The sequence below is a fragment of the Pelophylax lessonae genome (assembly GCF_965119305.1).
Source record: "Pelophylax lessonae genome assembly, chromosome: 4".
Taxonomy (NCBI): domain Eukaryota; kingdom Metazoa; phylum Chordata; class Amphibia; order Anura; family Ranidae; genus Pelophylax; species Pelophylax lessonae.
Window position 1 is genome coordinate 25118615 of NC_138771.1, and position 26604 is coordinate 25145218.

The window sequence follows — 26604 nt, forward strand, 5'->3', positions numbered from 1 at the left end:
AATTGGGTTTAAGTCAGGGCTCTGGCTGGGCCATTCAAGAACAGTCACGGAGTTGTTGTGAAGCCACTCCTTCGTTATTTTAGCTGTGTGCTTAGGGTCATTGTCTTGTTGGAAGGTAAACCTTCGGCCCAGTCTGAGGTCCAGAGCACTCTGGAGAAGGTTTTTGTCCAGGAGATCCCTGTACTTGGCCGCATTCATCTTTCCCTCGATTGCAACCAGTCGTCCTGTCCCTGCAGCTGAAAAACACCCCCACAGCATGATGCTGCCACCACCATGCTTCACTGTTGGGACTGTATTGGACAGGTGATGAGCAGTGCCTGGTTTTCTCCACACATACCGCTTAGAATTAAGGCCAAAAAGTTCTATTTTGGTCTCATCAGACCAGAGAATCTTATTTCTCACCATCTTGGAGTCCTTCAGGTGTTTTTTTTAGCAAACTCCATGCGGGCTTTCATGTGTCTTACACTGAGGAGAGGCGTCCGTCGGGCCACTCTGCCATAAAGCCCCGACTGGTGGAGGGCTGCAGTGATGGTTGACTTTCTACAACTTTCTCCCATCTCCTGACTGCATCTCTGGAGCTCAGCCACAGTGATCTTTGGGTTCTTCTTTACCTCTCTCACCAAGGCTCTTCTCCCCCGATAGCTCAGTTTGGCCGGACGGCCAGCTCTAGGAAGGGTTCTGGTCGTCCCAAACGTCTTCCATTTGAGGATTATGGAGGCCACTGTGCTCTTAGGAACCTTAAGTGCAGCAGAAATCTTTTGGTAACCTTGGCCAGATCTGTGCCTTGCCACAATTCTGTCTCTGAGCTCTTCAGGCAGTTCCTTTGACCTCATGATTCTCATTTGCTCTGACATGCATTGTGATCTGGAAGGTCTTATATAGACAGGTGTGTGGCTTTCCTAATCAAGTCCAATCAGTATAATCAAACACAGCTGGACTCAAATGAAGGTGTAGAACCATCTCAAGGATGATCAGAAGAAATGGAAAGCACCTGAGTTAAATATATGAGTGTCACAGCAAAGGGTCTGAATACTTAGGACCATGTGATATTTCAGTTTTTCTTTTTTAATAAATCTGCAACAATGTCAACAATTCTGTGTTTTTCTGTCAGTATGGGGTGCTATGTGTACATTCATGAGGAAGAAGAATGAACTTAAATGATTTTAGCAAATGGCTGCAATATAACAAAGAGTGAAAAATTTAAGGGGGTCTGAATACTTTCCGTACCCACTGTGTATATATATATATATATATATATATGGAAGGTAATATATGGGGAATGATCTATAATAATATTGATCATATACTCCCTAATTATGAGGAGGGGGGGAGGTGTATAGAGTATTATGGGATGTTGAGTGTGTATAGGGTGTAATATATATAACATTAATATAACATATATTCTCTGATTTGTGGGGATGATATATGTATAGGAGGTAATATATGAGAAGTGATCTATAATAATATTGATCATTAACTCCCTGATTATGAGGAAGAGAGGGGGGGGGGGGGTGTATAGAGTATTATGGGATGTTGTGTGTATATAGGGTGTAATATATAGTAATAATGATAAAATATATCATCAATATCACTATTATATATTATACTATATATATATATATATATATATATATATATATATATATATATATATATATATATATATATATATATATACAACATCCCATAATACTCCATACATTACATCAATATCACCATCATATACAACAATATATATATATATATACACACACAACATCCCATAATCAATATCACTATTATATATTATACTATATATTGATGTATGGAGTATTATGGGATGTTGTGCATATATATATATAGTATAATATATAATAGTGATATTGATTATGGGATGTTGTGTGTGTATATATATATATTGTTGTATATGATGGTGATATTGATGTAATGTATGGAGTATTATGGGATGTTGTATATATATATATATATATATATAGTATAATATATAATAGTGATATTTATGTACGGAGTATTATGGGATGTTGAATATAGTATAATATATAATAGTGATATTGATGTACGGAGTATTATGGGATGTTGTATATAGTATAATATATAATAGTGATATTTATGTATGGAGTATTATGGGATGTTGTGTATATATAGTATAATATATAAGTGATATTGATATACAGAGTATTATGGGATGTTGTATATATATATATTTATATATAGTATAATATATAATAGTGATATTTATGTATGGAGTATTATGGGATGTTGTATATAGTATAATATATAATAGTGATATTGAAGTACAGAGAATTATGGGATGTTGTGTGTGTATATATATATATATATATAGGGTGTAATATTGATTATATTTAATGTTTATATTGGATTATATAGAAGGGACTCCGGTGTAATGACTGGTTACTATGGAAACCGACCCACTTATGTTTCTCTTTATTGTCACGTGCTCCGTTGCCCCGGGTTACCGCAGCAGGAGGACACGCCCCCGGACAGCACTGAGCTCTCTCAGGCGGCCGCGGTGAAAGTTTTGCTCCTCTCGCAGGTCACGTGAGGCGGCGGAGGGGAGGGGGGTCTGTGACTCTCAGCCAATGAGAGGCGGCGGACGGGTGCCGGGCGGGTTCAATCCCTGGCTGTGTCTGTGTGCGCCTCATATAGAGCCGCGGTGCGGGTGAGGAGCGGAGCTGAGGCCGGGACATGACGGGATGTGATCCGTGACACAGGCCGGAGCGGAGAAGGGAAGGCGGCTGCTGCTTGTGGGGATCGGAGGAGGAATAAGAAGGAGAGCGGTGGCGGCGGGGGGTTCCGGTTGTCTCCGCTCTATGACGGAAGGTGGAGGGGCCGGCGGCGATCTCTCCTCGGTGTGATTTCCCGGTAGCGGTGGGGACTCCGGCGGTGTCCGCCCTGTACAAAGGGGCCCCCTCCCCCCCTGCAGCTGCTGCCGGCGGCACTGCACAGCCCCCCCTCCCCGGTATGGCCGCCCGGAGCCGCCGCTCGTGGCTCAGCGTCCTCCTCGGATTGGTCCTCGGCTTCCTCCTGGCCTCCAGACTCATCCTCCCCCGGGCCGCCGAGATCCACCGCTACAGCCGGAGAGGAGGAGGAGGAGGAGGGCTCCGGGGGGGAGGACAGGCCGGGGGAGGCTGCGGGGTACCGGCCGGGAGCCGGAGCGACAGACACGACCTTCTTCTACCGTACATCGGATCCCGGTCACCGGGGGGAGGAGGAGAGGAGACCGGGGACAGCGACCGGAGATTCCTCTATGTCGGGGTCATGACGGCCCAGAAGTATCTCCAGACCCGGGCCGTGGCCGCCCACAGGTGAGACTTACCTAGGGTGTACTTACCTACTGTCTGCCTACCTACTGTGTACCTACCTATCCCCCTATATATACCCCAATACATTACAGGTGAGACCTACCTACAGTGTACCCCCATATCTATACCCCCAATACATAGAAGTATCTACAGACCCGGGCGGTGGCCGCATACAGGTGAGACCTACCTAGGGTGTACCTACCTACTGTGTGCCCCCCTATCTATACCCCCAATACATTACAGGTGAGACCTACCCCCCATACATAGAAGTACCTACAGACCCGGGCTGTGGCCGCCTACAGGTGAGACCTACCTACGGTGTACTTACCTATCCCCCTATATATATATATATATATATATATATATATATATATATATATATATATATATATATATATACCCCCCAATACATTACAGGTGAGACCTACCTAGGGTGTACTTACCTGTCTACCTACCTACTGTGTACCTACCTACCCCCTATACCCCCCCAATACATAGAAGTATCTACAGACCCGGGCGGTGGCCGCCTACAGGTGAGACCTACCTAGGGTGTACCTACCTACTGTGTGCCTACCTACCCCCCCATCTATACCCCCAATACATTACAGGTGAGACCTACCTACTGTGTACCTACCTACCCCATATATATATATATATATATATATATATATATATATATATATATATATATATATATATATATCTCCCCAATACATAGAAGTACCTACAGACCCGGGTGGTGGCCGCCTACAGGTGAGACCTACCTACTGTCTACCTACCTACCCTCTATCTATACCCCCAATACATTACAGGTGAGACCTGCCTACAGTCTACCTACTGTGTACCTACCTACCCCCCTATATATACCCCCAATACATTACAGGTGAGACCTACCTACAGTGTACCCCCCCCCATATCTATACCCCCAATACATTACAGGTGAGACCTACCTACCCCCCCCCCCATACATAGAAGTACCTACAGACCCGGGCGGTGGCCGCCTACAGGTGAGACCTACCTACCGTGTACCTACCTACGGTGTACCCCCATATCTATACCCCCATACATAGAAGTATCTACAGACCCGGGCGGTGGCCCCATACAGGTGAGACCTACCTACCCCCTATATCTATACCCCCAATACATTACAGGTGAGACCTACCTACTGTGTACCTACCTACCCCATATATATACACCCCCAATACATAGAAGTACCTACAGACCCGGGTGGTGGCCGCCTACAGGTGAGACCTACCTACCGTCTACCTACCTACCCTCTATCTATACCCCCAATACATTACAGGTGAGACCTACCTACAGTCTACCTACCTACCCTCTATCTATACCCCCAATACATTACAGGTGAGACCTACCTACAGTCTACCTACCCCCCCCCCACCACAGATGGAAGAACCTACAGACCGGGGCGGTGGCCGCCTACAGGTGAGACCTACCTACATTCTACCTACCTACTGTGCACCTACCTACAGTGTACCCCCTCCCCCATACATAGAAGTACCTACAGACCTGGGCGGCGGCCTCTTACAGGTAAGACCTACCTACAGTGTACCTACCCCCCCTATCTATACCCCCAATACATTACAGGTGAGACCTACCAGCAGTGTACCCCCCTATACATAGAAGTACCTACAAACCCGGGCGATGGCCGCCTACAGGTGAGACCTACCTACTGTGTACCTACCCCCCCATACATAGAAGTACCTACAGATAACTTACCTACAGTGTACCTACTTACTGTGTACCTACCACCCCCACCATACATAGAAGTGCCTACAGATAAGACTTACCTACAGTGTGCCTACCTACTGTGTTGCTATCCCCTGCCCTTCCACCACCATACATAGAAGTGCCCATGGGTGAGACCTACCTACCCCCATTACATACAAGTACCTACAGACCCGGGCGGTGACTGCCTACAGGTAAGACCTACCTACAGTGTACCTATCCCCCCACCATACATGGAAGTGCCTACAGGTGAGACCTACCTGTGTACCTACTTACTATGTACCCCCATCTATACCCTCCCAATACATAGAAGTACCTACAGACCCAGGCGGTGGCCGCCTACAGGTGAGACTTACCTACCGTGTACCTATTCCCCCCCCCCCCATACGTAGGAGTGCCTACAGATGAGACCTACCTCCATCTTTACCCCCCCCCCCCCGATACATACAAGAACCTACAGACTAAGGCAGTGGCTGCCTACAGGTGAGGCCTACCGTGTACCTACCCCCATCTATACCCCCCCTAAATACATAGAAGTACCTAGAGACCTGGGCAAGGGCCACCTACAGGTGAGACCTACCTTCAGTGTACCCCACCCCCATCTATAACCCCCATACACAGAAGTACCTGTAGACGGCCACAGCCTGGGTCTATATGGGAGACCTACCTTTACACCTAATACATAGAAGTACCTACAGACCCAGGCTGTGGCCGTATACAGATGAGACCCACCTCCACCCTTACCCACCTCCACCCCTTACCCACCTCCCCCCACCTATCCCTACACAGAAGTAGCTGCAGACCCAGGCAGTGCAGATTGTCATGTAATAAGGGGTATGTGGTGGTCAGGATGTGATGCTGAGGATGGTTCTTGTCCTCCATGTGCTCGCTCCTTCTGCTGGCACAGCGCTTTATGGAGTTTGGTTTATTGTCTGATTTATAGGAATACGATTCGTCAATTAAATTTTGTGTGCTTGTAAATAGGTGACAATTAGAGGCTGTTTGTCGTGGGAAATGTCCCCTCCCTTCCAAAGAAAATAATTTCAACCATTCACAGCGCGCTTATCATGGCGTTTTCATTCTGTAATTGAATTTATTCATTTCACTCCCACAAATGGTAAATATACTCCAAATATACTCCACCCCCCTATCTTCCCTCTATCAGTAGCTCGGGGCAATGCTTTGTACACTCCTATTATCAGGATGATGCTAATGAAGATCAGTATGAATGTAAACATTGGATCCTTCTTATCTAGGTGTCCTACTTTACATACAAATAATGCAAATCAGGATCTCATTGTCTGTCACCCGGGGTGCTTTCATGTGTTCTCTGCACACACATTGTAGATGCCAATCGTCCTGACTTTAGCATAACCTGATCCACATAGACCAGAATCCAGTCCGTCTATTAGAGGGACTCTATGTAGAGGTGTGCCGAATCTTGGTGCTAAAACCGAAAATTACAATGTTTAGGAAAAAGTGTGTAATAAAAAAGTGTGTGTGTGTGTGTGTGTGTATATATATATATACACACACACACACCTATACATTTTTTTTATTATTACACACATTTTCATAAAAATTGTCATTTTTCGGTTTTAGCACCAAATTTCCCATTCAGCACACATTTACATAGAGCCCCTCTAATAGATGGACTGGATTATGGAGACGTGTGTGTGTGTGTGTGTGTGTGTGTGTATATGGATAGAGATATATAGATAGTAAACCCCCCTTCCATCGTGGGGGGTAGGTTACAGACCCACGAAAAGTGAAAATCCGCGAAATGGAAAAACCCTATCAAAATACACCCTAGGCTTTTTTTTTTTTTTTTTTTTTTACTGTCACTGTACTTTTAAAAGCATTTTAAGGTCTTTAAACACACTTTTAAAAAATTAAATAGAAACTAATTTAAACACATAAAATATACTGAGAGACAGAGCAAGAGCTATGGAAAACACAAAAATATTTATATAGTAAAAAAAAAACGCAAAATACCGGGGCCGCAAAAACTGAACCACAATGGGGCGGGGGTTTACTGTATCATTAATTTAAATTAATGTTAATTTGTTGTTTGTTTAGACCCCCAGATCCCTCCACAAGAGTACCTGTCAAGTGATCTTTTTTTTTTTTTTTTTTTAAATGTACGAAAATATTGGCCGATACCGATATGCAATGGCCAAAATATCGGTATTGGCAACGAAAAACCAATCAGTCGATCAGTATTTTCTACCCCCTCCAGATATAATGAGTGTTTAGCACTTGCAGTGCAGTGGGACTCTACTGTAATGGTATTTCTTCTTCCAATTAGGAGTAGCATTATTATGGTAATTTTAAGTAGTGAATGTTTTGATGGATTAGTTTTGATAAATAAGCAGATTGGGAAAGTTGCCACTGCTTCCACATATACCCAGCGAAGTGATTGGCGATCAGGTGATAAGAGATGAAACCACTCCCCCCATAAGGTGTACCTGTTGTTCTGCAGCCATCTGTTAAAGCTCTTGTAAACCTAAAAAAAAAAACAAAGGCATAATGAGCTAGTATGCATCGCATACTAGCTCATTATGAATTTCTTACCTTAGAACGAAGCCCCGACACGGACACCGCTGCGGGCGCTGACATGATCCCACGGTGTCTCTTCCGGGTTCAGCGGCTCCGTCGCTGTGATTGGTCGGAGCTGCGATGACGTCACTCCCGCGCGGAAAGCTCAAGGTCCGCCGGACCTTCAGAGCGCATGCGCCGCTCGCGTGAGCAGCTGCATGCACTGCAAATATCTCCTAAACCGTGCCGGTTTAGGAGATATTAATTGTACCTACAGGTAAGCCTTATTATAGGCTTACCTGTAGTTAAAGCGGAGTTCCAGCCATTTACTCACCTGTCCAACGGTCCAGCGATGCGGCCGCTGGAAGCCTCGATCCTCTCCCTCGGCGCCGGCATCACTGCTGTGGGCATCCGGCTGTTACAGTTTGCGGCTTCACAGTCGGGTACCCACTGCGCATGCGCGAGTCGCGCTGTGCGCCGTGATTGGCCGGCAATCTTCTGGGACCTCTGACGTGTCCCAGAAGATTGCAGGGAGGGAGGGGGAGAGGAGAACTTCTGCTCAGGGCGCCGCGGCGCTCCGAGCGGAAGTGGGAGAGGGTACCTGTCAAAACTAGGTACCCGCTCCCCCCCCCCCCCCCCAAAAAATGACATGCCAAATGTGGCATGTCGGGGGTCAGGACTCCCTAGAGCGGAAGTTCCACTTTTGGGTGGAACTCCGCTTTAAAAGTGTAAAAAAGCGGGATACTACTGCTTTAAAGGATAAATTCACATTTCAGTACGCCGTCCGCACCTTTGAAAACGTCATCTGTGACGAAACGTCGTCGGGTCACGGCGTACTGACGTCATCGGATTGCGACCGGAGAGTGCGGGCGAGCGAAGCCGTCCGGCTGGCGGCTGACAAACATTGCTCCTCATTCCTGGTCTTGCTGTAAGTTTTTTTGATTTTATTTGAGAATACATTTTTAATGGTTTTACGCTATGGGAGCCTCTCTTTTTTTTTACGTGGGTGAACACTGACAATACCTCCGCCATTTGAGGAAATCAGCACCCCAGTTTGAGAGTCGGGTCCTTGGATGCTTGATCACCATACAGGCTCAACATTACTTGTATTTGGTAAGAGGCGACCCCTATTGGTTTATCTTATTATTGGCTCCGGGTTCACACTGAATTGTGATCTGCACGTTTTGCTTTAATCCTTACTCCATATGGTAAGAGGCGAATCTAGCCATAGAAGGTGGTGGTTCAACACGCAAATCTCACACTTTTTGCCTTCCTTTTAAAGTTGTCCGGTAAGAGGCAACTTCAGCTTTAACACGTTTATAAATTTGGTTTATACCTCTGTCACCTCTGGTAAGGGGTACCCATCATTATTTTAATTTTTGCATGTTTTTTTTATTCACTGTCATCAGTGATCAATTTTATTGGTGGAGGTTTATTCTTTTACACAATAGAATTCATTTTTCACGAACACTGGGGTGTTTAATCAAATTAGTTTGTAAGGTTTTACGCTATTGCGCTTTTACCTTTACTTCCATGATCCAATGACCATTGAGCTAATTGTTCACGTGGACCTGGATCTACTATCAAGGTGACAAGTTTATCCAAAGAAACCGCCTTTACCTTACCTCAATCTGGTAAGCTTATACCCTTTGGGGTTCCTGGTTCCGGATTACATCTTTACTTTATGTTTGGACTGTATGGACTTTACATCTCCATTGATCATATCATAGCGCGACTTATTTTTACAATATTCTACAGGGTGTGGTCACACTAGAAGTTGCTGCTGTTTTACTGTACTTTTCCTTTAGCGCGGTTAACATCTTTACATTACTATCTTTACATTAACATTTCATAACATGTTGCACCCAGAATCGGGGTGTAACATGTCACAAATGGAACGCTGCTCCCCCTCCCCCCATACTCCCTGCTCAGACAGCTAGAGGGGAGATTTTCTCATCTCCCCCACTAGCTGTCACAATTATTTTTTTTAAAAAGTTGCTCAGCAGGGCTCCGGTCACGTCATCAGTTCTTATCCTGTGAATGGAAAACTACACAGTCCAGTAGCCTTTAGAGTTGTTGGCTTGTAGTTTACTATGGACTACCATGGCACGCTATATTGGCTCATTCTCTTTCAGTCAGATTGTGTAAGTGTGCCCGTACGGTTTGTATGGGCACACAGATACTGACAGATCTTCTGGAGACCTGCATGGCACCAGCGATCTGATTGATGGTGCAATGCTTTGGAGGCCATCTGTGGGCTGCTTTCATCCAAGTGTTCAGTTTATACAGCATCTCTGTTTCAGAAGCGGGGCAGGGATCGGAGGTCACATACTGCACGGCAGGGAGCTGAGTGTAATCTGAGACCTGAGTGGAGAGACTGCACACCCCCCCCCCCCGTCTCATTGGGAAACGTGCACAGCTGAGGCAATCACATGCTGTGTTGTATCTCCCCTCCCCCTATCCCCTGGATCTCTTAGGATTAGCATAGCCTGTAAGAAGGGATTCATGCAGAGAGGGAGAGCAGACAGAAATCACACAAATTGCTTTGAATAGAGGTGGGTACACACTATAGAAGGATATGCTTTAATTTCTTATTTCATGGGTTTACAACCACGTCATTCTAAGTTCTTGGCAGCAATCGGCATCCATAGACTGGATGACACGGAGTTCCTTTGACAATGAAAATGGTGACTGTTATTAGTTTGCTCGGCTCGTACCTGGATGATCTATTTTATGGTTTGCATTCCATGTGACAAGTCTCTGTTTGCACTTTTACTGAATATTGAATGTGACTATTGTTAGCGTTTGGCCTTTGAAGAATGTTGTTTCTATCACCGTTTTAACTAGAAGAGCAAGCTTTTCAGGTAGTCCTAGTGCGCTCCATCCCCCCGGACAACTCCTAGGCCTCTCCATTCCTAAACTGGTTCTCAATCCCAAGGCTGATATTGCACTGTGCAGCCCTAAAGGGGTTTTAAAGTCAGTTACCCCCCCCCCCCCCCTTCATCTTCCAGGACAGCTGCTTGGAGATATTGGCTCCGCCTTCTACAGGAAACACAAATTGGACACCCATTTAAAAAGCCCTCCCCTTCCTCTGACCCTCCGTTTGTTTCCAGACCTCCAGGAGTACACACACCGTGACGTTTGTTATTGTCTTGGTTGGGTAGGGTTATTGTGGTTGGTGGACCCCCACCCTCTCTAGGTTGCAGGTGTTTGACCTGTTATGGCTTGTCTACTGTAATCCCACTATTTCTCAGAGGGTTTTTCCCATGTCGTGATACTTGCCTAATGTGGTAGGGCAACTCTCACTTTTCGGCTCCCGGACTCTGAGGTGCGTCCCGCTAGGTACGCGTGGGGAGAGGATCAGGTGTGGGCATCCCTGCGTGTTTTCCTTTGCTCCTGGTGTACAAAGATGGCATCTGACACACTTCCAGCGAAGTGGCAAGATGGCATGGAAACAGAAGTAGCAGGGCACACTTCCGGACGCGGAGATGCTTATCTTCCCAATAGCCAATGGGGATGGTGGCTGATTTTCTGGCTGCAGAGAATCCCCAGGCTTAGGCAGCAGAGCACTTCCTGGCTGGCGAGACCCTTTGCCAGCGGTGCACACCGGGGGGGGGGGGGGGGTTTCTCTTGCAATGGAGCAGATTCTAACAGAGGATATCCCTGCGGATAGATCCCCCGCTCAGACTGACTCAGCTGCTGCCTAGAGCTGCACGATTCTGGCCAAAATGAGAATCATGATTTTTTAGCTTGGAATAAAGATCACGATTCTCTGTGTAACAAATAAAAAATTGGGATAACTTTACTGTTACGTTTTTTTTTTTTTTTTTTTTTTTTTTTTTTATTCATTAAAGTCTATTAATTGCGTTTGAAAGACTGCTGCGCAAATACAGTGTGACATAAAATATTACAACAATCGCCATTTTATTCTGTAGGGTCTCTGCTAAAAAAATATATAAAATGTTTGGGGGTTCGAAGTACTTGTCTAGCATAAAAAAGATTTTAACTTGCAAACAAGTGTCAGAAAAAGGTCTAGTCTTTAAGAGGTTAAACTTCCTTTCTCCCTGGTAGAGGGAAGGAAAAGATACAATGTAATCATTTTGTTTATAGTTACTGGGAGACTTTAATGCTGATAAGCATTTGTTTGCTGGAGGCTTTTTTTTTTTTTCCACAGCTGTTCTCTCTGCAGCTATGCAAAGAATCGAGCATATGTCAGGTTTAGATCGTCGGGGGGGGGTGAATCAGGATCGCGATTTTCATACGATTAATCGTGCAGCTTTACTGCTGCCTCTTCCAACACTGTCCCAAGGTATGTCCCTTCTTGGGACCATTAGGCTCCGTTCACATGTAGGCGTTTTGGGGAGTTTTTCTGCTCTAGGATCAGCTCTCAAAACGCCCAACAAGACAAATCCTATTCATTTCAATGGCCCCTGTTCACATCTGAGCGTTTTGACGCTGTGAGCAAAACGCCCAACGCTCAAAGTACATGAGCTTCTTTTTGGGCAGATTACAGGCGTTTTCCATTGGTCTCTATTCAATCTAAAAACGCCTGTAAAACTCGCCTGAAAATCGCTGTAAAAAAACGCTACGCTCAGATGTGAATGTAGCCTTAGGGCCAGTATGGAGACTAGTCTTCAATCAGTAGAAGTTATCCTTTTGCTCTTTTTTTCTCTTTTGTGGGAATTGTAGTTCTAGGCTCCCTGAGAATTATAGGAAACCTGGAAGAAGATTGTTTCAAAGGGTCATAAGAGACGGTTCCCCTTTCATTCTGCAGTGAAAGAGATTTTTTTTTTTTTTTTAGTGCCCTAGGTTAGACGCACCTATCCCAGGTACAGTATCTCACAAAAATGAGTAAACCCCTCACTTTTTTTGTAATTTATCTTTTCATGTGACAACACTGAAGAAATGTCACTTTGCTACAATGTAAAGTAGTGAGTGTACAGCTTGTATAACAGTGTAAATTTGCTGTCCCCTCAAAATAACTCAACACACAGCTATTAATGTCTAAACCGCTGGCAACAAAAGTGAGTACACCCCTAAGTGATAATGTCCAAATTGGGCCCAAAGTGTCAATATTTTGTGTGGTCACCATTATTTTCCATCACTGCCTTAACCCTCTTGGGCATGGAGTTCAGCAGAGCTTCACAGGTTGTCACTGCAGTCCTCTTCCCCTCCTCCATGACAACATTACAGAGCTGGTGGATGTTAGAGACCTTGCACTCCTCCACCTTCTGTTTGAAGATACCCCACAGATGCTCAATAGGGTTTAGGTCTGGAGACATGCTTGGCCAGTCCATCACCTTTACCCTCAGCTTCTTTATCAAGGCAGTGGTCTTCTTGGAGGTGTGTTTGGGGTCCTTATGTTGGAATACTGCCAAGCAGCCCAGTCAACGAAGGGAGGGGATCATCCTCTGCTTCAGTATGTCACAGTACATGTTGAACCTGTCCTGTTAAACTGCTGTATGGTCTTGGCCACTGTGCTGCAGCTCATTTTCAGGGTCTTTTATGTAGAGCAACAACTTTTTTTCAGATCCTCAGAGTTCTTTGCCATGAGGAGCCATGTTGAACTTCAGTGACCAGTATGAGAGAGTGAGAGCGATAACACCAAATTTAGCACACCTGCTCCCCATTCACACCTGAGACCTTGTAACACTAACGAGTCACATGACACCAGGGAGGGAGAATGGCTAATTGGGCCCAATTTGGATATTTCCACTTAGGGGTGTACTCACTTTTGTTGCCAGCGGATTAGACATTAATGGCTGTGTGTTGAGTTATTTTGAGGGGACAGCAAATGTACACTGTTGGCACCGGTTCACACTGGCGCGACGCTACTTTCAGGGGCGACCTCCGAGATTGCGGTGCGAGCAGCGCGCCGCGACCTCGGAGCGGCCGCCACAGACTTCATAACATTGAAGTCTATGGCGGTCGCCTCCTGGTCGCCCCAAAGAAGCTCCGGACCCTTTTTCTAGGTCGGAGCGACTTGTCGCTCCTATTAGAACGGGTCCGTAGCTTCCCTATGGGAGGCGACCTGTGAGGCGACCAGGTTGCCTCACAGGTCGCCCTAGTGTGAACCGGGGCTTATACAAGCTGTACACTCACTACTTTACATTGTAGCAAAGTGTCATTTCTTCAGTGTTTTCATATTAACAGATAGATTAAAATATTTACAAAAATGTCAGGGGTGTACTCACTTTTGTGTGATACTGTATCTAAAAGGTCTGATCTTTCCTTTGAGGATTCAGGTGTTCTAAAACAGTGGTCCTCAACCCTGGCCTACAGAGCCCACTAACAGGCCAGATTTTAGGTATTACCTTGGGGAGATGCAGACTAGAATACTGCAATCACTGAGCAGCAAATGAGATCACCTGTGATGTATTTCAGTTATCTTGCAAACCTGGCCTGTTAGTGGGCCCTGTAGGCCAGGGTTGAGGACCACTGCTCTAAAAGAGCAAATGGACAGGAAAGCAGGCGCTGCTGCGTAAAGCCTGGGATGCTTCAGCCTTCTCCCCAGGTCCAGCCCCAGCTTCCACCTGTGTGGCTAGAAATTTGGATGTATGGATTCAAAGATTGGATGGCTCTCCTCTGATACTCCGGTGGGGGAGATAAGAGAATCCCTCCCCCCTGGTGGAGTCATTTGAATCGGTTATGTCTGTAGCCAGAACATCAGCACTTTTTAATTCCAGTAGACCTGCTATCTGGCTGAAATTTGGGAGGGGGATTTAACGTCCAAGAGTAAATTGTAGTATTCCCTTTGAGGGGAAACTCTTATTTTTGGTTCCACTTTAGATTAAGTACTGACACGCTCTTCAGAAAAAAGTAAGCGCTTTCCAGCAAGGAAAAGCAAACCAAAAGAAACCTTTTCATCCCTTTTGAGAAAAAGTTCTGAGTTTAAGGCAGGTGGTTTCCTGACCAAAAAAGTGGAGGTTCAGTAAAGATAAATCAAAAAGGGGGGGGGGGGCTCTCTTTGCTCCTACAGTGATGCCAGAATAGGGGTGGGAGGAAGGTCGACCATTGGGCAGAAATCACGAAAAATGCCTTAGAAATGCAGTCCAGGTGCGTTCCGGAAGCCTTTTTGGTGCAGTCCAGTGCGTTTTTTTTTTTTTTTGTTTACCCCCCCTTGTTTCTTATACTTAAGGACGTGTGGTTTTGGTGCGTTTTTGATGCGTTTTACTGCGGTCCAGTGCAGAAAAAATGCAGCATGTTCTACTTTTTTTTTTTTTTTTTTTTTCTTTTTTTTTTAGTACAAGTAAACAAAACCCCCAAATTTTGGGTTGCCCCCCATAAAATGAGGGTAAATCTTCCAATGGGGATGCTACTTCTGGTGACCTGGGAGTCCCCAAGGAATTCCCTTCATTTGCAGGGATCTTAGACAAAAAGTGAAGGGAAATCTCTGCAATGGGAAAAAGATGGTGAAAGTGGGGGGAAAAAAAAAAATCGAATGGGTTATAGCCCTCCCTTATGGCGCTTTTCCACTGCATGGAACCGAACGGTTCGGCTCGCTTTTGTGCTTTTCCACTGCATGGTACGGTGTAGGAACGGTTTGGTACGGCGGCACTTTTCCACTGCATGGAACCGAACGGTACGGCTCTCAAAAACAGTACCACCTCGATTGTGGTTCCAAGAGGTACCATATCCCACAATCCTTTGCATGCAGTCACTACTAGCCACTGATTGGTCAGAGAATCGTTGTTATCCCACCCACTTAACTTTAGTACTACTTTAGTGGAAAAGCAAACCATACCGAACCGTTCCAACACCGTACCATGCGGTACCAGCAGTGGAAAAGCAAGCAGGGCCGAGTAGAGCCGAGCCGGTTCTTGCAGTGGAAAAGTGCCATCACTCTATCCAAATTGAAGAAAAGTTTTCCAATAGTTCTGCTTTTAAAGTCAAGCATGCCGATTTTTAAATGCAGGAAAGGTTATGAATAAGTTAAAGGTCTCTATCTTTGTTCCTGGGTCTAGTGGCTGCCGAGTAAACTTACAGATATGTTAAGTATGTCTATATGTTAATGACTAATGCAGCAGGAAGCCCGCCATGAGTTGGCTATCGTTCAGCTGTTAAAAAAAAAAAAAAAAGTATTTGTCTGTTTTCACAAGAAGGCGACAGACCTTTTTAGAACCGGCGTTAGGATTCTCGTGAAATGGTCAAAAACTTGTTTTTTTTGTTTTATGTGACCCCATTGACCTGATATGGCCCAAAAAAATAAAACCACAGAGGTGGTTAAATGCCACCAAAAAGCTCTGTGTGGGGAAAAACAATGATAAAAATGTAATTTGGGTACAGTGCTGCACAAATGTCATTTAAAGTGTGACAGTTTGACCTGGGCAGGAAGGGGTTAAAAGTGCCCAGTAGGCCAGTGATTAAAGGGTAAGTTCACCTTTACAGAAAATCTGTAAGGAGACCTTACACTGGACCCCCTCCCCCATCTCGCCCAGTCCCACTGTACCAGTGTTTCGCGATCTCCCACTGTCGGGCATCAGGACGTTGCTTCACCAATCCAGGGATTTGAATTCCTCCTGGTTTCCCCTCCTCGCAGTGCTGACGTGATGGGCTAGACAGGTTCTGATTGGTCAGCGGTGTCCATGTGACGGCACTGACTGATTAGAATGCCTCTTGTCTGTACGCGCTGAAAGGTACAAATAGGAGATTAAGTGGCGCCCCAGTGCCTCACAGGGGGTGATGGTGGAAAACTGGTACAGCGGGGTGGGGAGGAGGGGGTCCTATGTAAGGCCACCTAACTTGGGGTTTAAAATCTTGACTCTGCACAAGTGTTCTCCTGGATGTATGTTCTAAATCCAATACATTTTATCTTTCAGAACCTGGTCAGAGTCCATCCCTGGAAAAGTGGAGTTCTTCTCAAGCGAGGGCTCAGACACGTCCATACCAATCCCTATTATAGCGCTCCAAAATGTAGATGACTCCTATCCACCCCAAAAGAAATCCTTCATGATGTTGAAGTATATGCACGATCACTATCTGGATCAATACGAGTGGTTCATGAGAGCAGACGATGACGTCTATATCAAAGGAGAACGCCTAGAGAGCTTCCTGCGCAGCCTTAACAGCAGCGAGCCTTTGTTCCTGGGGCAGACTGGCCTGGGCACCACGGAGGAGATGGGCAAACTGGCCTTAGAGCCGGGTGAGAACTTTTGCATGGGCGGTCCCGGGGTGATTATGAGCAGAGAGGTCCTGCGGAGGATGGTTCCACACATTGGGGAGTGTCTTCGATCGATGTACACCACCCACGAGGATGTTGAAATTGGCCGATGTGTTCGGAGGTTTGCCAAAGTGCAGTGTGTCTGGTCTTATGAGGTAAGTCGTCATGCTGGATGTTGTAAAACCAAAAAACACACAAGGTTTATTGATCTGTAATGCTATGCATGCTGGTTGACTGCAGAGTACCTAAAATCTGAAACACCCTTAAAGTGTACCTCTGCCCGGACAGTGGACATTAAACTTTTAAGTGGTAGAATGTGTTTGTGAATGCATCCTGCAATGCCTTGCAACACTTTATAATGGACTGCATTCCCTGGCTTGTGCGCTCTCTAACTGCGCAGAATTGCAGCGATAAGGGGCGTACTCCTGTGATACTGAGAGCGAGCGTCTAAGCACTGCTGTGCCTCGGAAGCTATTGGGGACAAGCAAAAGTAAGCAGTATGGAGATATCAGGCTGGCTTCAGGGGTGCCTGCACAGGCCTACAGGTTTGCCAATCCCATCACATTATGTTGTATTTTGCAAAAATGTACATTGCTCAGCAACCTACTGGGGCCCTTTGTTTGTGTTTTGGCCCTTCAGTAAACTGTCTTTAAATAGTTGTATAGTTTGATTTGGCAGAGTATTGCCTGGTACAGTGATGGTGAACCTTGGCACCCCAGATGTTTTGGAACTACATTTCCCATGATGCTCAACTATACTGCAGTGTGGTTGAGCATCATGGGAAATGTAGTTCCAAAACATCTGGGGTGCCAAGGTTCGCCATCACTGCTATGCCATATTGCGTGTTAATAACGGGGTGGGCAACTACATGGCAGATGAGGTTTAATGTTGATAAATGTAAAGTAATGCACTTGGGGGCCAGAAACCAGAAAGCAAGCTACTCGCTAGGGGGGGAACCTCTGGGTGAGTCTAGGATGGAAAAGGACCTGGGGGTACTGGTAGACAACAAGCTTGGCAGTGGCATGCAATGCCAAGCCGCCGCAAGCAAAGCCAACAGAATACTGGGATGTATAAAAAAGGGGATTCACTCCAGAAATAAAGATTATTCTTCCACTCTACAAGACTCTGGTCCGGCCACATCTGGAGTATGCTGTCCAGTTCTGGACACCGGTCCTCAGGAAGGATGTGCTGGAACTGGAAAGAGTCCAGAGAAGGGCAACAAAAATAATTAGGGGGATGGAGGACATCGGCTATGAGGAAAGACTACAAGCACTGAACTTATTCTCTCTGGAGAAGAGACGATTGAGGGGGATATGATATCAATGTACAAATACTGTACTGGTGACCCTAGCATAAGGAACAAACTATTCAGAGAAAGGAGATACAATAAGACACGTGGCCACTCACTAAAACTAGAGGAAAGGCGGTTTAACCTTAAAGTGCGTAAGGGGTTCTTCACTGTAAGAGCGGTAAGGATGTGGAATTCTCTTCCACAAGCAGTCGTATCAGCAGGGAGCATTGATAGTTTCAAAAAACTATTAGATGGACACCTTAAAGACCACAACATTGAGGGGTATACAATGTACGGTTAAAAGCAAACACACACACACATTATAGGTTGAACTGGATGGACTGATGTCTTTTTTCAACCTCACTAACTATGTAACTATGTGTGTTGATGGGGAACTGCCCCATAGTCGCACTCGCAGCCATTGGCTCAGGGCGCTGATCGGCTTCTGGTTTTCCAGCATGCTCATTCGACAGAAGGCGGTTGTGAGTTGGGCTTCTGTCAGACAAGGACCTGTACACACGGGCCCAATGTCGGCAGGTTTCTACTGTACTGACTGTTCGTACGTAGCTTCAGGGTTACTTTTGATCTAAAAGTAATTTTTGCTTGAAAATCTAGAAAAGGAAGGAACTTTTACTATGCACTAATTGCATTTACCTGAGAAGGTGAACTAACACAGTAGCCCCCCCCCCCCTGCAATTTGGATGAATTATCAGCTTTCACTGTCAAAGCAGCTGTTTTTGGTCTTCTATCAGGAGGGATCAGAGAGCTTTGGATTGGTCATGTGCTGGCCCATGACTACTTTAGCCAATCAGTTGCTTTCATCTGCCCCAGTGTCACAAACTTGAGACCGCAGGTTTCAAATTCCTTTAATGCCTGTATCTATTGCGTAGGCAGTGAAAGCTAATCCATGAAGGGTAGGTGCAGTGGGGATTGGGGAGGGGCTTGGTGTTCACTTTTTATTTTTTTTTGTCCATAAAACGCCATAGGGCTCTTTCACACGGTCCGCCTCCGTAGGCGGATCCGTGCTGCTCAGCGGGGATCGATCCGCCGATCCCCGCTGAATCGGCGGATGACGTCTCCGCTTGCTGTGTGGAGATCGAGGTGTCACAGCTCCTGCTACTCTCTATGGGGGATCGGATGAGAGCGGACCGCCTGTCTGCTCTCATCCGATCCCTGAACGGATGGAAAAATAGGGTTTCCATCCGTCCGGATTTCACGGACAGGATCGGATACGGATGGCAGCGGGTGTCAGCGGAGATTTATCCGCTGCCCCATAGAGCTGGATGGAGGATCCGATCAGATCAGCCTAAAAAACTGACAGGCGGATCTGATTGGATCGCCTGTGTGAAAGAGCCCTTACTTGCCTGCTACGTGGAATGGTTTTGCACAGAGCAGCCCCTTTTTCCGGGCTCCTGCCGGCACTCTGGCTGCTCCTGGCTTCCTGCTCCCTCTCTGGCTGTGATTGACGGCAACAGGAGCCAATGGGTTGGGGCTGCATGCAGAAGGTTTTACCCTTTTTAAATAAAAAAAATAAAAAAAGAGGACCTCCAGTAATTTTTGTGTGTTTAAAAGTAAGCGGCTACAAGCGCTGTAGCTGCCGAGTTTTAATAAATGGACACCCACCTGTCCCAGGATCCAGTGATGTGCTCACCTGAGCCATTCCTTCCCTCTGGCATTTTCTGGCGCCAGGCAACTTTACAGTGGGCACCCGGCTGTGACAGCTTGCGGCTTTACTGCTGTGTGCCCACTGCATGTGTGCGCCGTGCATTATAAATGGTTTGCAAGACTTCTGGTACCTGTGATGTGATGTGTCCAGGAAGACATTGGAGGGGTCCACTCGGATCGCTCAGGCCTCAAAACAAGGTACACCCCCCCAAAAAAAGTGCCATTTGGTTTAGAGGAGGCCCTGAAGTGCAACTTGACCTTTTGGGTGGAGCTCAGCTTTAATGGATAGAATGCATTTAGGTAAAACGTCTGCCTTTTACACCTCGTTCACGTTGAACGTTCACTTTGCAATCGTGCGACCATCTGAAACTGCACAATTTTGAAGCTGCGTGTCAGTGTGACGTTGAACACATCTGTGCGGCTTCATGCACCGATGTCTCCAAGTCGCACCCAAAATCAGCAAAAGTAGTGCAGGAAGTACTTTTAAGTTGATGTGGCACAGCAAAGTCTGCATCGCATCCATTTGGATCTGGCCGTTGCTGACAGTAGTGTGACTTGTGATGCAAATTGACCTGTTAAATCGCATGACAAGTCACTCCAATGTGAATGGGGGCTTGGAATCGGTTTACATCTTTAGACCCCGTTCACACTGGGGCGATCCGACTTGCTGGGGCGACCTCACAAGTCGCGGCGCGCAGCTCGCACCGCGACCTCGGAGCGGCCGGCATGGACTTCATATCATTGAAGTCAATGCAGGTCGCTCCAGGCCGCCCCAAAGTAGTACAGGACCCTTTTTCTAATTTGGAGCGACTTGTGTCGCTCCTATTAGAACGGGTCCACAGTTTCTCTATGCCAGGCGACCACCAGGTCGCCTGACAGGTCGCTCCAGTGTGAACGGGGTGAACTTGCGCTAAGCTTGACCCGCAGTAAATGTTTTTTTTTTTTTTGGTTTTTTTTTTTTAAAGTAATCAAATCCTAGAAATACTTCTATAGAATAGCTGGAGAGGTGTGTGTGTGTGTGTGTGTGTGTGTGTGTGTGTGTGTGTGTGTGTGTGTGTGTGTGTGTGTGTGTATATATATATATATATATATATATATATATATATATATATATATATATATATATATATATATATATATATATATATATATATATATATATATATAAAATATTTCTCATGTCCAGCAGGTATTTGCCATACGTTTTGTCACAGGGAATTTACGCTGCAGATCTGCTACTGACCTTTTGAGCAAATATCCCCCCCCCCCCCGCGCACTTGAAATGGCGCAGATGTCAGATGAAAGCCCAAGGCAGGAACACCGATAATCTCTGACGGTTAGAAATGCAGAAAACATTTAAAATGTGACAATGTTTTCATCATCTCCTACCTAAGCAGTATAGGTTTCATTCCAATGTGTTTGAGCTTTGATTAGTTTGGCAGGTTTGTGTAATAGGGTTGGGTGTAACCTAATTCAATATTTGCCCAGAAGAAAGGCTGTGATGTCAGTCTGCATTGTTAAAGTGGGTACTTAATACTGTTTGATCACTCCTAGAAATAAAAATCACTCCTTTTTACAATTGCTTGGAGGTCACTGGAAGGTTTAATCTATCCAAGCTTTTTTTTTTTTTTTTTTTGCGCAATCAAACTATTACGTTGGACCATTTCACAAGCGGCTCTCATTAGGCGCTCACCTATGTGCACTTAGACACCGATATCCTGTGACATTGTTTCCAGTCCAGTCTGCAGGAAATGAATAAGATATGAAGATGGATCATCCTTTCCACTGAGAACGAACAAATCCTCTCATAAGGATAAAGAGACTTACTGCTGTAGGCAGCTAATTAGAGAGCTGTGTGCTGTTTCCAGGCTGAGGGCAATGATCGCTAGTTACATTTTATACTAAATGGGGTTTTATGGCTCAGCAAAAACTGCAAGCTTGGCTTCTGTGGAAGATGGCCAGCTGTCCTTTTCTTGGGTAGGATAGTAGACTTTCCATCGTAATCTCTGTTGTAAAAATATTTTGTATTTCCACACCCCCCCCAGTTATGAAACAGTCTTTAGGGCTTCCTTCCGCAGGAATGCTGCGAATATACAGCGTGTTCCCACATTGCATCCGCACCCCTGGCAGCTCCCACTGCCATATGCGATACGCAGGGGGTGTCAATTATAAGTTAGACACCCCCCCCAGATCATATCACAGTGCGATCTGAAAGTTTGCATGGAATCGGATCGCACTAGTGTGAACCACCATGCGATCCAATTCTGCTGCGGACCAAAAAAAAGGGTCCTGTGCGAGTTCACTGCGATTGCGGTGCAAATTCAGCCATACAAACTCTATGGCTGAATTTGCACCGCACAGACATCGCATGTTGTTTTAGGAGCAGTGCGCTCCGAATTACATGCGATCTGTGATCGCAGAAATGTGAACCGGCACTTGGATGGGCATTAAAGGGGGGAGTCCAGCCTAAAACTAAAATCTCTAAATCTACAGGCATCCACCCTCTAAAACTGACCTATCTAACCCCGTAAAGCAAAACTCACTATACATACATTTTCTAAAGCTGATCCGATCTCCAGTGGATACAGCCGGCGTTGGCTGTGTAATGGGAAGTGACGTCACCCATAGACTTACTATGGGGTTTCCGTTGTTGGCTGCCTCTCCAGCACCCACCTCCAGAGAAGCTGCCGCTGACAGCTCAGCATGTGACTGGATCAGCTTCAGCAAAGGTATGTATAGCGAGCTTTGCATTACAGGGTTAGATAGGTTGGTCTTAGATTGTGCTTAGGACTAGCCCAGTGTGCATGGAGCCTAGATAGTAGATCTAGGCTCCATGCACACTGGGCTTGAAGAAAAACTTTCCCATTGAGTGTTTTTGTATATAGTTTGGCAGTTTTGCATGTGTGGTTTTTTTTTTTTTCCCCCTGTTAGAAAGCTCCAATCCAAAAACTCAAACCAGAAGGGTTTTATTCCTGCGACCCACTGTCCGCTCTCATCCGATCCCTGAACGGATGGAAAAATAGGGTTTCCATCTGTCCGGATTTCACGGACCGGGTCGAATACGGGTGTCAGCGGAGGTGTCTCCGCTGACATCCGCTGCCCCATAGAGCTGCATGGAGGATCCGATCAGATCCGCCTAAACTGACAGGCGGCTCTGATCGGATCGCCCGTGTGAAAGAGCCCTTAAGTTACACAGTGAGTATATCAAGCATGCTATTCTGCATCTATAGACAGATCTTACTGTTGTGCGTTTAGTAACACGTTAATGGCCAACCTTACTGCATGATCATTGTCCATGCCGGTAAGAAACATTGTACCCTTATAGCTGAGGGACCTGCTGGTGGCGCATTCTGTGACCCAACGCATGGCCAGCACAGTGCGATTTATATTGCTTTAGAAGAACAAACATTGCAGGACTAACACTGAATGTGAGGCTCGGCACTTTATCTCTATTTGTACATAGTGCTTTCTATATGGTGTTTGCATCTTTCATCTCCCAGGTAATATGGGTTGCCAGGTGTGGTATGGAACGATTCTGTGTTTTTCATCTAAACATTGGTCACAAGATCGAAATATCAATACCTTGTTATCCTTGGTGTGAAAAGTAATGTAGAGCAGATCTAGAAGTTAACAATATATAATGAAAACTCTCTCGGGGGTTTATTAGCTGTCAGCAGAATCTGACCAATTGGACGGCCTTCTCCTTGGCTATTTTCTGCCTCATCGCTCTCGCTCATTAACCCCGCTGCTGCTGCGGATTCCTCTGCTTGGACTGAATGGCTTTCTAACCACGTGGCACGTTTCCCCGGCATCGAAGGGGATAAGGAGCGTTGAGGATTAAACTTTAGTTTCGGTAAGGTCAGCAAAGGCTAATCTCTCATCGCTCTGCTGGGAAAGGTGCATGAATGTCTTTCCTTAGAGATGCCTGCTACCTTTTCCAAGAGGACTGGAAATCTTACAACGAAGATACGCATGGAGGATAAATCTTGTACCCTTTAAGGGCTGGTTTACACCAGATGCGGGGTTAGGCAGCTATTCGTCGCAGTTCCAACACCTAGTCAAGATGTCTGGTCTCCTATCTGCCCAGTTAGAGCTGCACGATTCTGGCCAAAATGAGAATCACGATTTTTTAGCTTGGAATAAAGATCACGATTCTCTGTGTAACAAAAAAAATTGGGATAACTTTACTGTTCCGTTTCTTTTTAATTCATTAAAGTTTATTAATTGCGTTTGAAAGACTGCTGCGCAAATACAGTGTGACATAAAATATTACAACAATCGCCATTTTATTCTGTAGGGTCTCTGCTAAAAAAATATATAAAATGTTTGGGGGTTCTAAGTACTTTTCTAGCAAAAAAAATGATTTTAAACGTGCAAGCAACAAGTGTCAGAAAAAGATCCAGTCTTTAAGAGGTTAAACTTCCTTTCTCCCTGGCAGAGGGAAGGAAAAGATACAATGTAATCATTTTGTTTATAGTTACTGGGAGACTAAGGCTCCGTTCACATCTAGGCGTTTTGGGGCGTTTTTCTGCTCTAGGATCAGCTCTCAAAACGCCCAACAAGACAAATCCTATTCATTTCAATGGCCCCTGTTCACATCTGAGCGTTTTGACGCTGTATACAAAACGCCCAACGCTCAAAAAAGTACATGAGCTTCTTTTTGGGCAGATTACAGGCGTTTTCCATTGATCTCTATTCAATCTAAAAACGCCTGCACAAAAATCGCGGTAAAAAACGCCGCAAAAATCGCGGTAAAATCGCGGTAAAAAACGCGCGAAAAACGCTACGCTCAGGTGTGAATGTAGCCTTAATGCTGCTAGGGGTGCGAGGAAAGATACAATGTAATCATTTTGTTTATATTTACTGGGAGTTTTCCACAGCTGTTTTCTCTGCTCCCTCAGCTATGCAAAGAATCGAGAATGTCCGGTTTAGATCGTCAGGGGGGGTGAATCGAGATCGCGATTTTCATACGATTAATCGTGCAGCTCTATGCCCAGTTCACACCAATGCATTACAGGGGTGTGCCGATGCACTGGAAAAGTACTGCATGTACATTACAAGGATTTTGACAAACTTTGTAGCAGATTTCTACCTTTTTCTTCTGAAGAAATCGCTGTTTGTGTCCATGTGGAGAATGGGAGCAAGCAAAGTGGGAGCAGTTTCAGAATTCTAAATCTGCTGCTGCACCTGCAGGGCTCTGAGGATAATTGCAGTGTCTGCATCCCTTTTTAGATGCGATTTTCCTCCTGGGAGTTTTTTTTTTTTTTTTTACCAAAAATGACTTTTGTTGCAGGGGATGCCAGAAATCTGACTTGTATCTTAGTGCAGACTGTTAGGAAAATCAGTGAGCCAATCACAAGCGGGAAATGTTTCTGAGGGGTGCTCTGTATACCTCCAGGTAGCCATATTGCATTTGATTTTACAGTAAAAAAAATCAGCTCTGCAGATTAAAAGTAATTTAACATCCAATCACAATATGATTTGTCACAATTGTATTTGCTAGTTAATTTTTTTGCTATTTTTCCCATGAAAGTGGAGTTACCCTTACATTTTTATTTTATTTTTTGGCAATCCATTACCTCTCCCTGCATTGGCCAACAATTGATCTTTGAGATGTCTGTGAGACCTCTCAAAAGTTTGTTTAAAAAAAGGAAACGTGATCTGCTAAGTTAAGCCCATAATCACTGCACTGATCTCAGCCAATCACACGGCACGCCAGCCCTTTTTTTCATACCACAGAAGATGGCGTCAACTATTCCCATTTACAGAAGATGTTCCCCTTTTGATTTAACCACTTGCCGAGCGCTGCAAGTACATATACTGCGGCAGTCAGCCTCTCACAGGCAAAGTGACGTACCTGTGACGTCGCTAGCCTGTGAGGCTCTGGGGAGCGAGCGCGTGCCGCCTGAGGCGCGGTCAGACCCCCCTCCGCGTGTGTGACCGGCAGACCCGATGTCCGCCGGTCACTCGGCGATCGTCGGAGAGGGAGAAAGGCAGGCGGCTAATGTAAACAAGCTGCCTGTCATTCTCCTCTGTGTAGGAACACTGATCATACGGTTCTACTATGTAGGACCGTTGATCATTGTTCCTACAGCTCAAGCCACAGCCAATCACAGTTAGAATCACGCCCCTAGGGACACACACAGCCCCTCCCTCTCAAATAAAGTTAACCCCTTCACTGCCAGTGTAATTTTACAGTAACAGTGCATATGTATAGCACTGATTACTGCAGTAATGTCACTGGTAACCCCAAAAATGTCAGTCAAGGGTTTCGATCTGTCCGCCCCAATGTCGCAGTACAGCAGAAAAAATCGCAGATCGCCGCCATTACGCGTTAAAAAACAAAAACAAAAAAAATCTTTCCCTTTGTTAGTAAACACGATAACTTTTGCGCAAACCAATCAATATACGCTTTTTTTTTTTTTTTTTTACCAAACATATGTAGCATAAAACAAATTGGCCGAAAATGTTAAATTTTGATTTTTACATTTTTTGGGGGGGGAGGAATTTCATATAAAAAAAAATGTGAAAAGTATTGTTTTTGCAAAATTTCCGCTCTTTTTTTTGTTTATAGCGCATGATCATAAAATCGCACAGGTGATCAAATACCACCAAAGGAAAGCTCTGTTTGTGGGTAAAAAAGGACGTCAAATTCGTTTAGGTACAGCGTCGCACGACCGCGCAATTGTCCGTTAAAGTCACGCAGTGCCGAATCGCAAAATAGGCCCTGGTCAGGAAGGGGGTAAAATCTTCCGGGGCTTAAGTGGTTAAAAAAAAACTAGATTTTTTTTTTTTTTTTTTTTTTTTTTTCTTCCTGAAGCTGTTTGCCTGCACAAAGTTTAATGCAAGGCTAAATTTTTCCTTTGTTGCGTTCAAAGACG

At 45.4% G+C, this 26604-nt stretch overlaps 1 protein-coding gene across 1 annotated transcript in view; it reads left to right on the forward strand.

The window, feature by feature from the left end:
• The first annotated feature begins 2814 nt into the window (after positions 1 to 2814).
• Positions 2815 to 26604, forward strand: part of CHSY1 (chondroitin sulfate synthase 1) — an 88044-nt gene continuing 64254 nt past the window's right edge. Inside the window, exons 1-2 of the mRNA XM_082255962.1 lie at positions 2815 to 3326; positions 16427 to 16922. Of these exons, the coding sequence (XP_082112088.1) occupies positions 2983 to 3326; positions 16427 to 16922 (840 nt within the window). The 5' untranslated portion in view covers positions 2815 to 2982. The remainder of the gene's footprint in view (positions 3327 to 16426; positions 16923 to 26604) is intronic.